Source organism: Sciurus vulgaris, assembly GCF_902686455.1.
Source record: "Sciurus vulgaris genome assembly, chromosome: 11".
In the NCBI taxonomy this organism is placed as follows: Eukaryota; Metazoa; Chordata; class Mammalia; order Rodentia; family Sciuridae; genus Sciurus; species Sciurus vulgaris.
In genome coordinates this window covers 97,931,455-97,948,857 of record NC_136472.1, presented here as the reverse complement: position 1 = coordinate 97,948,857, position 17,403 = coordinate 97,931,455, and the positions used below count along the sequence as shown (strand labels likewise).

General features: G+C 34.1%; 1 protein-coding gene across 2 annotated transcripts in view; it reads right to left on the bottom strand.

The window, feature by feature from the left end:
• The window catches only part of CEP126 (centrosomal protein 126), a 79,952-nt gene extending 62,549 nt beyond the window's left edge, over positions 1–17,403 (bottom strand). For both annotated transcript variants that reach the window (XM_079101920.1, XM_079101921.1), the window contains exons 1-3: positions 17,008–17,403; positions 10,783–10,902; positions 3,785–3,930 (exon numbers count right to left, since the gene is read on the bottom strand). In XM_079101920.1, coding sequence (XP_078958046.1) covers positions 3,785–3,930; positions 10,783–10,902; positions 17,008–17,135 — 394 coding nt within the window. In that variant the 5' untranslated portion in view covers positions 17,136–17,403. The remainder of the gene's footprint in view (positions 1–3,784; positions 3,931–10,782; positions 10,903–17,007) is intronic.

Here is a 17,403-nt window from a genome sequence, read left to right as displayed (position 1 = left end):
AAGAAGAGGTAAGAGATTTGAAAAACTTACAGTTTGGCCATAAAACTGGGAGTAAAACTGGAGCTAAGGAAGGTGTGGTTGTTAAAGAAAATACAGTCACTAAAGAAACACCAGATACTTTACCTAGAAATCATAGGAAAGATGGCTTGAAGACATCCCAGGAATTTCTAAGACAATACCTAGGCTCAGGGTGTAAAAGTAAATATTCCTTTGAGAAGAGACCAGGGAGGCGTAGAGGGGCCTACGAACTTATTTCATCAAGTGCAGCCACACAGGCATTCAGAGGCTACTGCAGCCATGGTCCCTGAAGACTTGACTACTGCTCAACCTGGTGACAGACCTTGGTGTCAACAACACGGTCCTGCTTCTGAAGGCTTGCAGGATGCTGGAGTTAGGGGGTCATGGAGGCTTCATCAAGATTTCAAAGGAAGACTGAGCAAGGTGCAGCAGGGTTGGAGTCCCTGTGGGCAGCCCATGAGAGGATCATATGTGAAGGTGTGAGAAGGAAGCCAAAGTTGGAGTGGAGACCCCTGAGATTAATACCAGTAACATGGAATATCTGCTAAGGAAAACTGCAGGAATCCATGAAAGACAAGCCAAGAAAGAGGCCAGCCATGTGGACGGCAACCAGCAAGGTCATTGGGGTGGATTTACATAAGCCCTTTGGAGAGAATATCATGATGCCATGTGCCCAAGATGCAGGACATAGAACTATAAGACCTGTTTGCCCAGCTGGATTTTGTTCTTGTCTTAGTCCCATCCCTTCTTCTGTGCCCCTGTTTCTCCATTTTGGAATGGAAATATTTACTTTGTACATTTATACATTGGATATGTAACTTGCTTTTGATTTTTAAAGGTACTCACAGAGTACCTTTGCCTTGAGTTTGGGCTTCTGGGCAATCCTGGAACTGTTAAGGACTCTTGGAAATGGACTAAATGTATTTCACACTGTAAGGCAGGCATGAACTTTTGGGGACTGGGGAAGAATACTATAGTTTAGATATAAGGTATCCCCCCAAAAGTTCATGTGTGAGACAATACAAGAAAGTTTAAAAGTGAAATGATTGGTTTATGAGAGTCTTAATCTACTCAGTGCATTAATTCTAAAATAGGGAGTTATAGAACTGTAGGTCGATAGGGTGTGGCTGGAGGAGCTGTGTTGATGGGGGCATGTCCTTGGGGTTTATTTTTTGTCTGTGATGAGGGGAGTTTATCTCACTGCTTCCTGGTGCCATGTCCTGAGCTGCTTTCCTTTGCCACACCCTTCCACCATGTATTTCTGCCTCATCTTGGGCCCAGAGGAATGGAGTTGGTCACCTATTAACTAAGACCTCTGAAACCATGAACCCCCAAACAAACTTCTCCTCCTCAAAAAAAAACAAAACAAAAAACAACATAAAACAAATAATGTGAAATTACCAATGTAAAATGAGATGTAGAGACTATGACAGTGATGTGTTCTGAAATTCAAACTTCATTAGCTTTATGGTAAATCTCTCTCTGCTGGAGTTCCTTTCATATTTGTTCTTTTCTTGCTTTACCTATAGTAAAGTGCTAGTATGATTTAAGGTTCTACCTTAGCCCTATTCTTAATCTGTGGCCTTATTATTTGTTTAGCTTATCCCATTACTTTGTTTATGAACTCTTATGTTTGAGTTCTTATGTTTAAGCACACATTTCTAATCCATAGAAATGGAAATTTCATCTTTCTCTTGAGTTTCAGATCCATATTTCTAGTTGCTGATTTGATTTCTCCATTTGGATAAGGTATGGGTAGTTCCAAAATAATGCATTTAAAACTTCATATATAATCATTTATATTTCTAACTTGATTCTTTTAGTTTATTTGTATCCTTGACTAGTATTACTATCAAAATAATTAACTTTAAAATTATTTATTGAGTACTTAAAAGTGTGAAGCTCTTTGCCAAGTTCTGGATACCCTGTTCTCATAGCCTTTCTTCAACCACCCTTGATGAATTAGTAATAATCAACAGATAATCAATCATATTCATTATATCTTCAGAGTATATTGCCCCTTACCTCTAGTTATACTGCACTGCTTTAATTTAGGAGCTTAAACCTTTAATTATGAACTTCTTACCAAAGTTTCTGAAAAAGTCTTCAAGTCTTACCAACTTTAGTATGTCTCAACTTCAATCCATATTCTATGTTGTTACTGCAATTATCTTTCTAAAACAAAACTAATTATCGCAGACATCACTAATATCCAATTTTCCCTTTGTTATTCATATTCCCTATATTTTTAGGGGTGGCCAATACATCCAATGCTCAGCAAATAAACAAAAACAACAACCATATTTTTCAGCTTCTCCTGCATATGAAGTTGCCAATTAGATTAAAACAGATAGGTGGAGCTATCTAGGAGAAAACAATTTAAAAGAACTTTCCCACTGAAACTGCATAACTGTCAAATCAGTTTTTGACCATCTATTTTGGGACTTCATATTATATGACAGAAAAAGAAAATCCTATTAAGCTTCAGCTTCTGTTATTTTGGGCATTGTTACTAAAAGATTCCTTAATGACATAGTAATGGTTTGCTTTCCAGTTTAAAAACTATAAATGGACCGCATTTTGCATCAAGATGAAGTTCCCAGCATTGCATTCAAAGTTCTTCAACTATTGGTTCTAGCCTCGAGTCAATATTCTTCTCCACCTGTAACTTAGGCTTCAGATAACACTGAAAATGATTTATTTGCACAAGCTGTTTCTTTTATGTGGTATGTACTTTTATTTTCTCTTTGCTCTGCAAAATTCTGATTGACTAAGATTCAACTTAAGTAATTTTTCCAGGAATGGGTGATGTCCCTACATAGGCTCATTGTTCCCTCCCTTGGGCTCTCACAGTACTTTACACATTCCACCACCACACCAATCACCGTATTATCAACCTTGTTTATATTACTTTCATCTTCAGAATAGGTTGTGAGATTTTTAATGGTAGGGCACAGTTAGATTTCTCTGTATCTCAGCTTAGCCCAGGGCTAAGAACAACATTGTATAGCATTTGGTGGATAAATATATAAAGATCTGCCTATCCTTTTAAAAAATATATTTTATAACTATTTTATTAATTTATGTATGTATGTATGTATGTATGTATATATGTATGTGGTGCTGAGGATCAAACCCAGTGCCTCACATGTGCTAGGCAAGTGCCCTACCACTGAGCCACAACCACAGCCCCTCCTTTTTCTTTTTCTTTATGAAGTCTTGATATATAGTTAATTGTGTATTACTATTTAAGATATATATATATATATGTGTCATATATATATATGATACTAAGGAATCAACCATAATCATATAAATTTTTAAATTGGTTATAAGTCTTAGATTGTTGGATTTTAATACATTGTAGACTTTCTTTTTGTTCTTTCAGTCACTCAAATAAGAATCTAAACCAATCTGTGAAAAAAATGCCAGAATGAGTGTGACATTAATTCCTGAACTCGAATGCTAAAATTTCTTTTTATTGAGTTACTTACTAATTCAATTTTAAAAAGACAAAATATTGTAAGCCAGTTTTAAGCTGAATAAAACTTGTGAGCTAATAATTTACTAATAGAATCCACAAAATATTCTCTAAATTAAATAAAATTACTATTTTCATTTGATTACAGTCTGATTTACTCAAAAGCATACTGCTATTTTATTTTTAAATTCTACTTCAGTTCTTCATTTATCATTTTATTGTTTACTCAAACTAAATGTGATACCTTTAATTTTTGTTTTCATTTTGTTCTAGAAATTAAGGTACCTGCTCTCCTCCGTTGTGAGAAAGGAATATGGGCACGCTGAAATTTTTCAGTAACTTCTTCAAACTTCTGTTTTCTTTGTTGAAGTATTTTTTCTCTAATTTGGTGTTCTCTTTCTTCTTGCTCTTTTCGTTTGTCTTCAAAAGCTCTATATTTAAGACATAAAATAAATAACAGAGAGGTTAAAACTCAACACAAGAAACAACGCCATTTATTACATAATGGTGTTTTAATAGTTCAAAATTTTACTTAGAAACAAATTTTATACATTTTTAAAAAAATAGGCACTTGACTAAGAATTTAAATATATTTGTACATGGTAATTTCAACATCCAGACCTTTTGGAACTAAGAAAAGGTTCTGGAATAAGAACTTTTCTGGTTTTTGGCAGACTTGCACATCTCTTCTTGCAACCCAAGTCCTGCTGTGGAAAGAGACTTTCCTGAGAGCTATGCTATGTCTGGTAAAGTGAAGAACTAATTCATTGTTAAAAGAAGCAGCCTTGCAAATTATGAGGCAGTTAGGAAATATTGTATATTTCTCTTTTTTCTTTTAGACCAAAAGTTTAAAATTAGCTGTCATATTAAATCTGAACTGTATTAAAAATCCAGACAATTTATATAAAGATGTTAATTTCTAGCTTCTCCTGTCAAAAATATTTGACAACCTTGAACTCCTCATCAGAATTATCTATAAACATCTGCCCTATAATCCCCGTTTTTCTTAACTTTCTTATATTATTTGTTTCTGATTGCCCCTGGGCACTTGAGTTTATGCTCTCTAGTTTCAACTGTACTGTCTCAAAGAACTAATTTTGTCCTTGGAAAATGCGTGTGTGTGTGTGTGTGTGTGTGTGTGTGTGTGTGTGTGTGTGTGTGATATTCAATAATTGTTTGCTAGAAAATAAGAAAAATGAAAAGTTCTGGTAGAAAAGCCTCCAAATGTACCTGTTTGGAATGTATGAAGTTGGGGGATTATTGGTAAGAACTTTCAAGATTTTTATTGCCATAGGTTATTATTAATCATCTTTCTAAAGATCTCCCTGTCTGGATCATTATTATAGTCTAAATAACTTGGATTTGGGAACTATACTTCTGTGTGGTAGGAAAATAGACTTTCAAGTGGTCCAATCTTTGTGGTGAGTAGAAGGTAGTGATGTAGTACCACAGGTAAGGAGAATACTTTTACTTCTCCAAACCAGCTGTAGTAAAAATACCCCCAGGTAGCCCAGAATGGTGGTGCCTGCCTATAATCTCAGCAACGGACTATCCTGAGGCAAGAGGATCACAAGTTTGAGGATCGCCTTGGCAACTTAGCAAGACCTTGTCTCAAAATAAAAAAATAAAAAGGGTTAGGGATATGGCTCAGTGGAAAGGACCCCTGGGTTTAATCCCTAGTACTGCAGAAAAAAAAAAAAAATCCCCTCAAGACAAGGAATTGCTGTCAGTGCTTAATTCAACATAGTACTGGAAATCCTAGCCAGAGCAATTAGGTAAGAAATAAAAAGAGATAAAAGGCATCCAAATTGGAAAGGAAATAGTTGCTTTTTTATAAAAGTTATAAAATGCATTATATGCATTATATTTTAGAAAGATTTACATTAAAATGTTAAAATAGTTATAATCTAAAACTATTCCAGTTCTGTAGATGTATTCATGTTCTTCAAGTATATAAGCCATTTAAAATGTAAAGCTTAGTAAGGAGAATACTTTACCAAGTTGGTATTCTCCATAATAAAATTGTCTGCAGCAATAGTTTCCTTCAGATTTATATAAAAATAATAAAGTTGGTTGATATTTATGTTATTTAATGTTTTGTAACTGGATAAAGGCAATCTGTTATTAATAATGTATAATTTTTTTGTTACTTAAAAAATTTTTTTTAGAGAGGCACAATACCCTTATTTTACTTATTTTTATGTGCTGCTGAGGATTGAATCCAGTGCCTCACATATACTAGGCAAGCACTCTACCACTGAGCCACAACCCCAGCCCTGATTTTTTTGATACTCTTTATACTAGGATGGGAATTTAAATGTATTTGTAGAAGGTAATAATAAGTGCCTGATTTGTTCAAAGGTAGACAATGTGGAACATAAAAATCATTTTGCCACTTTTTCTACAAAAAGGAAGTTAAGAGAGAGCCCTCTTAGCCTTTCTGTTTGATTGTTTCATATATAATGTATTATGTTAAATGATATTCAGATAGCCTCAGGAAATAATACATAAGAACTTTTGCTGAATGATACTTTTAAAAAGAGGCAAAGATCAGCTTCAGAAATAAAAAAAAAAACTTTAAGATTTGTCAAGATACCAGCTTCACTTGAGTTAAGGTCCTGCCTCTCATCCTTCTCCATGTTAGAATGACTCCAAAGTAGGCTAGAATTAAGCTTATTTAGAGTTTTGTTCAAAAGATATATTTTTTTTATTGTTAAGATTACTATGATCTCAAAGTAAAAGGGGATATAATACAAACCCTAAGTAAAGTTTTGGGTAATTTGTAAAAGTTATTTAGGTTTGTTAAAGAGTTAGTAAAACTTGTGTGTATTTGAGTTTATAAATAAATGTGTCTTTCTAGAGACTAAATAGATACCAAGAACACATTAGTGTTCATTTTGTATTTTTCTTGTAAAACTTTAAAACTGTTGGTTGTTAGTGTTTACAAAAGTAGTACTTTTAACAGAACAACCTGAGTGAATTTAAGACAAAAAGTCATCACCTACAGGACAGATATGATATAATACTGATTTCTTGTACTAATATTGACCCTTACTAAGTAAAAGGGGTAACTTTAAAATTATAGATATTAAAGTTGTAATTCATTACTCCCACTTTAAGACTGGTGAAACTGGCCTGCTGGATGTTTAAAACCAAAAACTTGAAGACCAAAGTAAAAGGGCCAAGAAAAAAAAAAAAATCTGCCAACATTTTGACCTTTGCCCTCCCCTGCCCTCTAAGGTCAACTAAGACCCAGGGACAATGGAAACCCTGCAACTCCAGTGAGTCACTTGACCTCCCCATCAGGGGGTTTGGGAGGATCCTAGAGAACAGGAAGCCAACCAGTGTACATTTTGCAAACAGCAGGGTAATTGGAGGGGGAAATGTCCCTGATGCTTCAAAAAGAAGCCAGGGATGGTCAGCAAGACCCTGACCCATCCTGGCCCATGGCACAACTGTTAGATGGCTAAAAGAGCCAAGAGGCTTCTCACATGGTCCTAAGAATGATCTCTGAGAAATCTCAGCTGACTATGAGCAGACCAAGAACAAGGTCAGTTTTCACCAACTTAAAACACCTGGCAGGACAGTATAAACAAAGTACAGCCATACGTGGACATTTAAAAGGAAAGACGGTTTTTAAAAAATGTAACTTAGGATGTATACTTCTGTCAGCCCTACCAATCGTAAGTAAAACTGGAGGCTATAAAGAACAGGTTCTTGTGTGGGAGTGCCTCATAACTATTACAAGTTTGTCTTGAGTCAATTTGAGCCTGATCTCATAGACCTACAAATCTTCCTAAACTCGTATAAAACTCAATCTGTTTTTCACTAGTATGATATCTAGTCCTGATATTTATCCTTCAACTTTATCTAAAAGATACAATGTGACATAAAAACCTTACCAAGAGATACCTAAACCACACAATTAAAAGGATCTTTCTACTAAGCAGAGAGACAATACTAATGAGAATGCTATTTTACAGAAATTAGATGACTTTAGATAAGTACAGCTCCAGAGGACACCTGTGCCATTATAAAAACTAAATGTTGTGTATATATTTCTAACAACTTTTCTAATGTTTCTAAAGCCTTAAATGGCCTCCACTCATAAATCAATGGCATGCTGGATCCCACTTTAAGCCTTAATGTATACTCTCTTCATGGTTTTCAGAGACTGACTGAAATACTAATTGCTTTTTGTGCTATTTTTGTTTACAAAAAAAGGAATGCTTTGCTCTCTTCTTTATTGTCCTAGCATTATCCCTGCACTATGTATGCCTTGTCCACTCACCTGCCAACTACTACCAGGGACCTCTGGATTGCTCTGATACTAAAAACCCTTAACTGTCCATACCCTACCTAACAGAGAACAAGGACTTTGGGTCAATTCCCCCCAACTTTTCTTTCTCTCAGTAGGAAGCAGCTTGGAGATGTCATCACCCATTTTTCCATAGAAATGAAATATAAAAATTGACAGCGGTCCACTTTATGCTTTAAATACAGCCCTTGCTGCTCTGCCCTTGTGACTTTATTTTTAAAATGGATATGTTTCTTTCTCTTTCTCTCTCCCTCCCCACTCCTTAATCTGGGGTGGGAGTTAGAGATAGCACCAGAATGATTATCTCCCAAATTAACAAGTGAATTACAATAACAACTTTTGACAGAGAACACCTGGAATGTAGCCTTTGACTCTTTAAAAACCCCTTATTTCCATTCCCTGCCACATCATGGGCAGAATCATAAGACTCTGGGACAGGAGTCTCCTGTGTTTCTCCTTTGCTAGCAAAGCAATAAAACTTCTTTTAAAATGAACAAATAAATGTATTCCAGTTCTGATAATTCTTTTCATGCACCACCTTGATTGATCCTTGACTCCTTACTTACTTGCTTAATCCCAAATCCATTTCCATGTACATTTTCTTGCCTAGATAATTATAATAGCTTTCTGTGAAATTTTTGCCCCAGTCTGTGCTTTCAGTTTATCTTCTACAGTTCATCTTCTATCCCTTTGCTATATAAGAAGCTAAAATATAAATCATGCTTTATGGGAAACTCTCAATTCCATCATTCTCACAAGTGGATAACAAAGTCATCCCATACTTCATGTTCACCATGTAATTAACTTTTAAAATTCTCTTGGTAATTATTTCTGCTTTTAGGATATTTATTTATTTTTATTAATTATATATTTTAGTGACCCCTACAAAGTACTTGTCCTTCATTTGTTAATTGGTAGTTTTTTCTCTTGCTCTTTTGGGCAATTTTTCGATTTGGTCATTTCTTTCTTCTTCTTAGTTACATAAAAATTTTGTCTCATCAATTGAACTTCTAAGTCTATGTGCTCACATTATAGTGTTTTAAAACTAAAGTCTTCCATTGGGTTCCTTCTTAAAATTTTATTTCAATTTCTTTTCTTCATGAGTTGAATTAAATAAGATTATTATTATGGTCTAAAACTTAATAAAATAGATTAACAAAATAAGTTCTTCTGACATAATGTTGACTCACTGGTATGCAATTAGCTATGCATGTTGAATGAATAAATTCCCACTTGCTTATTTACCAAAAGGTAATTCTTTTAGTAGTGGACTAAAAACAATGTAGGAAACAAGTTAGTTTATTTCCATTGTGTGTGTACTTTAGGATTACTTGGTTTACAAGACAGCATATTAGAAAGTACCTTTAGGTTGTACTCCAGCAATAAAGGAAAGTTTCAAGATGCCAGTTATGTAATAGGCCTAAAAGGTAACCAGTACTTCTTAGAGCAGGAAGATAAAGGGAGAAAGCCTATAGAAGGAAACAGAGGGAACTGACTCCATTTTATAGATACTGATTGAGAGAAAGAAAAACGAAAGGTGACAAAAACAAACATGCAAGAACACTATTGGTTAATAGAAAGGCAAGAAAGTAGTTAGAAGAAAACATGATTTCTAAGTAACTAATGGAAATAAAGGGCATTTGACGCTAGATGCTTTACTTGGACTACTGCTGGGGACACAACACTGACAAAGTATAACAAATAGATGGAGACTGCCTCTGCTTGAAGGAAAAAAGTTCCACACTGTGTGAGTGGACAGCATAAATTTAGATGACAATCTATAACCATTTTACTGAACACCTGTCATGTGCCTTTTACAGGCTTTAAGAGCCAAACTATTGGAGAGAAAAAAAAAGAAACACATGCATAAAAAACAAAAATAAGAATAAGCTTCACTGAATCATTTCAACAGTGCTGGATCAAGAAAGAGTTAATCTAAAGAGAAATATGTCAAAAAAAATTACAGGTAAACAATTTTGTATTCCCCAACTGGGATTTGCAGCATATGCCCAATGATGTAGCTAATAAACTCTAGGGATTTTGCTCTTCATTGTAGGAAAATGGATAAGGCAGCAACGACAATAAAAAATGGTCTGTCTTGAAAAATCTAATAATTAAAAAAATCCTAAAAATGTTAAGCAATGATTGAGTAGTTCATACTACTGCTTTATTTTAATTTTCATGAGGAAGTTTTAGTTCCATGAGAAAGCTTTTTTTGTTTGTTTTTGGCAGTCATTACAAAAATCTATAACATCTATTTACCATTATTCACATTTCACATTTTTGCAAAAGAATGAATAAAGGGAGCAACATACAGGAAAACTATATGAAATGAATAATAAGTAAAATCAAATTAGATTCTATTAGAAACTAAGTAACAATTGCAAATCTTTTGCCTTTCTTTCTTTTTTTTTTTTTTTTTTTTTTTTTTTTGGTGTTACCTGGGATAGACCAGGGCCTCTGAATGCTAGGCAAGCACCCTACAAGTGAGTTACATCCCCAGAGTTTTATTTTACTTTAGAGATGAGGGCTGCATAAATTGCCCAGGTTGTTCTTGAACTTATGATCCTCCTGCCTCAGCTTCTGGAGTAGCTGGGATTACAGGTGTTTGCCACTGTGCCCAGCTATAATCACTAATCTTTTAATTCATCATGAAATGATATAAAAATAAAGAAGATAATATATTTTATAGTTATTTTAAGAAGTGTATAGGACACTGTAATAAACTGTTCTATCATGAAAAAAGGCTGTAAAAAAGGTCACAAGTCAGTGAACTAGGTAATATACCACACTATTTTTGTGCTTTAGGCTGAAAACAAAAATACAATTTACAAAATCACAAGAACCTTGATCAGTGTTTTACAGATAAAGCACTGTCATGACCTAGGTTAACCATGTGCTACAAAGGGGAGAAAGTATTGCTATTGCTATTGCTATTGACTTTCAATTTCTGCAAGTTACTTACTTTTTTCTCCGGTTTGACTCCACAAAATATTTTCGTGCTCTATTTCTACATATTTTTTGTTGCTGCAGTAATATTTGGCGCTCTTCTTCTAAATTTTTCTCTAGATGGATTTTCATATCTCTAATGACAGCCTTAAGTTAAGAACAACGATTTATGTCTTTAGAGGAACAGTGTTGGGGGTATAATAAATATAATTACAGCCTCATGCTAATGATATAGTGATGTTTTTGGGGAACAATTAGTATTTGTGCTCATTAGTGTTAGTATATGATCCCAAGATATTTTATATAAAAAATTCTGACTTGGTTTAGAATTTAAGATATATCTCACTGTCTTTGGGGGGAAATAAGTCACTTTTTGAATTCATGAACTCAGATAAGGAGACTGCATATTTTCATTCATTACACAGCTATTTGACTACTTACTAACAAGTTGTCTTCTTAGGAATGTATATAAGAAAATGAAAGAAGATTGATTTCACGAATAGAATGTAGATGAACTAAAAGCTTTAATAGATTCTTTAATCTGTGGTATGAAAGTAATGTTCAAGCATTAGAAAATCAAACAGCAACATAATTGGAATGTTAGGGTATATAGTTATTTACTTAGTAATTTCCTTATAGATTATGAAAAAAAACACTCGGACATCATGCATAGTCATATGCTTATCCTGAAATTTTCTAGACAAGGAATGGAAGTTGGATATCCTAATCATTCATTTGAAATTTATTATATATAATTAAACTTTCTTTACGTAAGTTGTATTGATATGGTTAATTCATTTCCCTAATTGTATTTTGACTGTTATTATGAAGAAGCTTAATAAAATGTCACAATATTTTATCTATTTTTCATGATTTTTAATTTATAAATAATGGTCACTGAATTACACTCAACTGTTCAGTGCATCATTAGGAATTATGAGATTACATTGAAGGTATAAATTGCAGGGCATATCTACTTCTTTTTTTCTTCTTTCTTTCTTTCTTTTAGAATAAATAATTGTTTAAAATCTTTTTATCCCCAAAAAAATTGAAGTTCAAAATTCTCTTTAGGAGATCCATTTAATCAAGATACTATAAATTGTGTATTAATGGTAATGCATAATACAAGAAATATGTTCAACAATAAATTATGCTGTATATGATTTGTTAATTTAAAATTTGTTAATTTCAGGATCCTATACTGTTTCACATCAATATTATAAAAGAACTCTATTATAAATTTCAAAATAATCATATTTATTAGAACTTTTTGGTTGTTTGATCTTGTGCTAAATAGAAGCTTGTTTGTTTTTAATTATGTTGTTATTTAATCATCTATTCATTTTACATTCCTTTTTTTTTTTTTTACAATTTTGCACTACTTCAACAAAAATACCCCAAGCACATTCATTTCTTTGGATGGATTTATAACAATGAGACAAAAATGGAAGGAAATCTGGTTATCTGGTTCTTTGCTAACACAGAAATGGCTATAGATATATTGTGTTCTTCTCTGATAGAATACTTTATTAGGGGGCAGAGCTCCACAATATGGTTAGTTACTAAAAGTCACAATTCAGTAGTAGTGGAAAATTCAGCTTTCTTTTTTCAGGGTACACAGGAGAAACATGGTGCAGGTGGCAGGGAGAAGCTGCTTTGGGCAAGGTAATAAGCAGGGGGGGCCCTATGCTGCTGATAGAGACAATTCTGTTCAATGTTTAAGATCTCATGAGAGCACAGAGAAATCACAAATGCAATGTTTGCAATGTACCTGCAACTGTATATTTTTAAATGTAATCAAATAACTCTACTACACATAGTGTGTGTATATACGCATATATATATAGTGTGTGTGTATATATATATATATATACATATAGTACATATTATAGTATAATATAATTATTGCCTGGTGAATTGTAAAGAACGTGCTGCCTTTGTATCTTTTCAAATATGGTATTCAAGATTAAAAAATATTAGTTAAATTTTTTAAAAATTTTTATTTATATGTGGTACTGAGAATCGAACCCAGTGCCTCACATATGCTAGGCAAGTGCTCTACCACTGAGCCACAACCCAGCCCCTTAGTTAAATTTTTATTTCTTATAAGCTGTATCATAAGGATAGTTTCCATAAGAACATTCCTAAAAATCTACCTAAATGACAATAATTTTTATATATTTAACATTAAAAGTATAAAATAAAACAAAATGAAGACTATTATGGGTATCCAGCCACATTCCAATTAGTTTAAAATATTAGCATCACAAATAACTATGCATCATATAACCTATTTTCTTGTCAAATTTATTAGGTATCTTGGTTCTATTTCTCCTTTCCACTGCCCTTGCTCAGTTTCTCTAAATCTCTTGCTTGGGCTACCTCAATATTCTTTTTAATCATATTCCTAAACTGACCATCCTCCATTATAGACTTCACAAAGCCAGCTAAATGCAAATCTCATTTTCTTACTCTTTGTTATTTTCCCAAAGCTCCTTATAACTCTCCAGATAAATCTCAAGTTCTTGGACTCTATAATCTGTTTTTTTTTTTAACTTAATTTTCAGCATTTCTCTATATGAATGTTATGCTTAGCCACACTAAGGTAATTAAGAGAACAGTCATGATGGGTCATATCATTATTTTTTGGTACAGACTTGCCTAACTCTACTCAACCTTTAAGGGACACTTCAAACAGTTCCTTTTGGTGAAACCTTGTCTAACTTCCACCAGATAACCTGACAACAACTTCCTAAGTACCTCACATGTGTCTCCTCTACATTTCTATAACCGCAATGCCTAGCATGGTTCTTAAAATATAGTAATGACTTACTGAAAGTTAGCTAGAGGATTTCCTTGAAGAAAAAGGTAAAATCATTTTTATAGCTTTTAATGCATTAGTGAAAAACTGGCTTCTCATATGGAGTCATACAGATTTATATGCCCCTAGAAAAATAAGTATATAAGTTTCAAAACTTTATGAGCATACGGTAGGATTTTTTTTGAAAGGTAAGGTACAAAACTAAGTTTTATTATGTCTGTACTGGCAAAATAGAATACTTACTATTTTGATAACTATTTTAATTTTCCTCTTTGGAAAACCATTAGTTCAGAGTTTTTGGCCATTGATCTGAGAGCTTGATTTTTAAAAATCAATTTTGATAAGTTCAATACAAGTAAAAGAATATAGATATTAAGACTCTATCATAGGAAGTTCTAGCTAGTATTTTCTCACATATTTCAAATTTTATCATACAATTTCTCCTTAAAGTTTTAAATTAATGTTACCTTTAAAATATTTTTCTTTTGAAATCTATTCTTTCCCTTCCAAAGGTAAAATTACTATAACTTCAAACAATGAAATGTGAAACTCTATTTTCTCTCAATTTTCTTTTACAATTTTATATTTATCTTTTTTAGCAGTTTGAGTTTATTTTGGAATGTAGAATAAAGCATGACTCAGGGTAGAGACAGTAGAAATGGACTACTCATTTTTAGAGGTTTAATAAGAAGAGGCAACATTAGAACATAGCCAAAGATATCTTGTGATAGAAGGTCTGATTGTTCATTTCCCTAATTTTAAAGATAGTCATATTTTTTTAAAAATGTACTTTTTAAAAAGTATTTTCAGTTGTAGATGGACACAATACATTTATTTACTTATTTATTTATTCATTCATTTATTTATATATTTATTTTTATGTGGTACTGAGGATGCCTCACACATGCTAGGCAAATGCTCTACACTGAGCTACAACCCCAGTCCACCTGCAGATGGAAGATCATTAAGAGAAATCAAAAGTTAATTATAAGAGAGGTAATAATTTATAATCCGGGGCTATTGAGGAAAATAAAGGGGATAGAAATAATACAATTTAATGGGAAAAAAGACAGGTGGGTAGGAGTGTGTGGGTTTGTATTATTTGTTGGGAGGGAACCTGAGGCAGTTCATGGAATCTGTGTTTTATGATAGTTTAATAATAGTGGTGAGAGGTGACAAAGACCTGGCATAGGCATTAAGAGGAAAAAGAGAGAACTCTGTTCCTGTTCAGATAAATCTGAAAACCATTAATCTTTCATGGTACCAATCTGTGTTGTCTTATGACTTTTCTCTGACAACATTTTTATTATTCACATGAAGGAGTAGAAAAGCAGAACTATAGGAGTTTCTGAGTGACTGAAGCAGGATAGGGTTGCAAAGAGCAAAAGGATGCTGATGAGAGAATATGTACAAATAATCGAGAATATGATCTAAGCTGGGTAAGACAGAGATTCAGGGTGTTAGAATAAAATGGAAAGGTTAAGGACTGGAGGTATTTGTGAGAAAAAGAGGCATGGTATGAAGAGGGATTTTTTTCATTGTCACTGTCTTTTTTTTTCTTCTTAACAAATTTTGTTCTATTTCTACTTAAATTCTTGTAAGAGATTCAAATGATAGAACTTTCTCTAATTTTGATCATATAAACTTTATAAGGTTTTATTCTTTTATAATCTTTAGAGTCAGGAAGGTCTTACTCCAGTTAGAAAATATCTTTAATATAAAGTTGGAAGACCTCTGAGTATTGTTTTTATATTTGGAAATCTCTCCTAAAAGTTTTACCAAGACACTTGCTTATCTTAAGATTATGATTCTTTCATTTGTTTTTTCTTTCCATTTAATCATTAATTTAATAAACTTGAGTTCCTATTACTCTATATTACGAATCCAATGGGAAACATTATAGACACAAAAACATTCAAAATAATAAGTTATATAAAAGGTGCATTCGTGTATCTCCAACTAGGAAAAAAAGTCTTGACTTAGTGTTATAGTCTTTATTATGTTCAAATTCCCTCCATCTCAATTTGATTATATGCATTATAGAAAAATATATTATATATACCAGCCATTTACAATGCTTCCCTATATTTTGATTTAAAGATAAATTAGGGACAGTATAATAGGTGTTCAAGAAAATAGGGTGAAGGAGAAAGAATCAAATTCATACAGATGACAATGCTGTTTATTTCAGAGTACATTCTGAGAAAATTTAGAGCAGCAAGGGCAAAAGACAAAGTCAATGAGATTAGTAATGAATAAATTAAAGGAGCTAGAAGCTGCTATTGCAGGCTAGTGTTCTGAGAAAAAATGAAAAAAAAAAGGGAGAAAGGATGGAAGTTTGAGGAAAGTATGATCAGAGAGAGGTTTTTTTTTTTTTTTTTTTTACCATTAGTGAAGTTTTGTACATACCAGTCTTTCTGAATAAAATTGGATCTCAGTAATCTAGAACAAAGTGGGCCACAAAGCAGACTCTCAGAACAAATTGTTTCATAGCTTGCTATTAAAATTATAATGGAATATAAAAAATATCCTGGAAGAAATTGGAGACAAGTGGGTAAGAAAAAGGGAATAAGAAAATGGGAGTGGGGAGCCTTGTGGGTTAACTTGGAAAGAGAAGCCACTCCATTCCCTGAGAAGAATGAAGGTGATCATTATACAGTACCATCACTGCCAACCAAAGTCCTTTGAGAACATAAAGGTTAAATTCCAAATACAATATTCTCTGAAGGAATAAACATGGTTTATATATTTTTAAAACCAAACTCACTCTTTCAATTTTCTACAATGTATCTATCTGCAACATCAAAGGTGGGCCAATTCTTAAGAGAAAATCTGAAATGGTCCAGATTGTGAAGGTCCAGGAATTTTGCTTCTCATTTCCTCTTTGCCATCTCTCTGACAACAGACTAAGAGGGAAAATAATACAAATGACCAAACTGTCCTAGGGTCTAGTAGCTCTGGCAAATAGATTAGGGGTGTGCTATATCGACAGTTAAAACGGACTCGTCAGGATAGCAAAACATTTTACTTATTTGTGCAATCTCTCCAAGTAGTACCATTAATCAGGAAGTGGTCAATATGTAAGTAACATAATTAACATCCTGGCATAATTCTAGAGTGCAAAATATTGTTTCCACAGACTACACTGTTGGTATATTTTAAAAATCCACAAAAATTTGACAACGAAGTTGAAGAATGGGGGTGGGGTAACGGTGACAAGGAAAGCGTCCGTAGAATAGGATAAATGGCATAATTTTAGGTCCAGATGGGGAAAATGACAGTAGCTAAAGCAAATATTCTCACTACGATGACTTGCTAGTTTCAATCACCCTGCGTCTGAGGTAATGGGAATCTAATGGGAAAAAAGATAGGCCCCACTTCGAACACCACTACCCGACAGCCACAGGCTGGGAAGGATACAGGTAAGCGCCAAGTCGGTGATGCCCGCCTCTCTCCCGAGGGCTGATGGGGGCTCTGCACGGCGTGTCCGAGGAGTCAGGACCCGGACCGGCGACCGCGCTCTGGCCCCCGGACCTCCGGGTCAGCATCCTTCACCTCAGCGCCGCCTCCCCGCTCACCCCCAGCGCCTTCCTCATGGCGGCTCCGGCTTCTTGCTCTTCTCCTCGGCCCCTCCCTACACTCCGTCTCTCAAGCTCCGCGTCACGGGCGCTGGAGGTTTGGTCGCGGCAGCCCTGGCTCCCGCGCAGCGGCACTGGTGACTGTGGTGGCAACTGCAGCTGCGACGGCGGCGTCCTTGCTTGGCAATAGCAGAGGTGGCGGCAGAGACCCCGCCGTTGCCATCTTGACAACCAACGG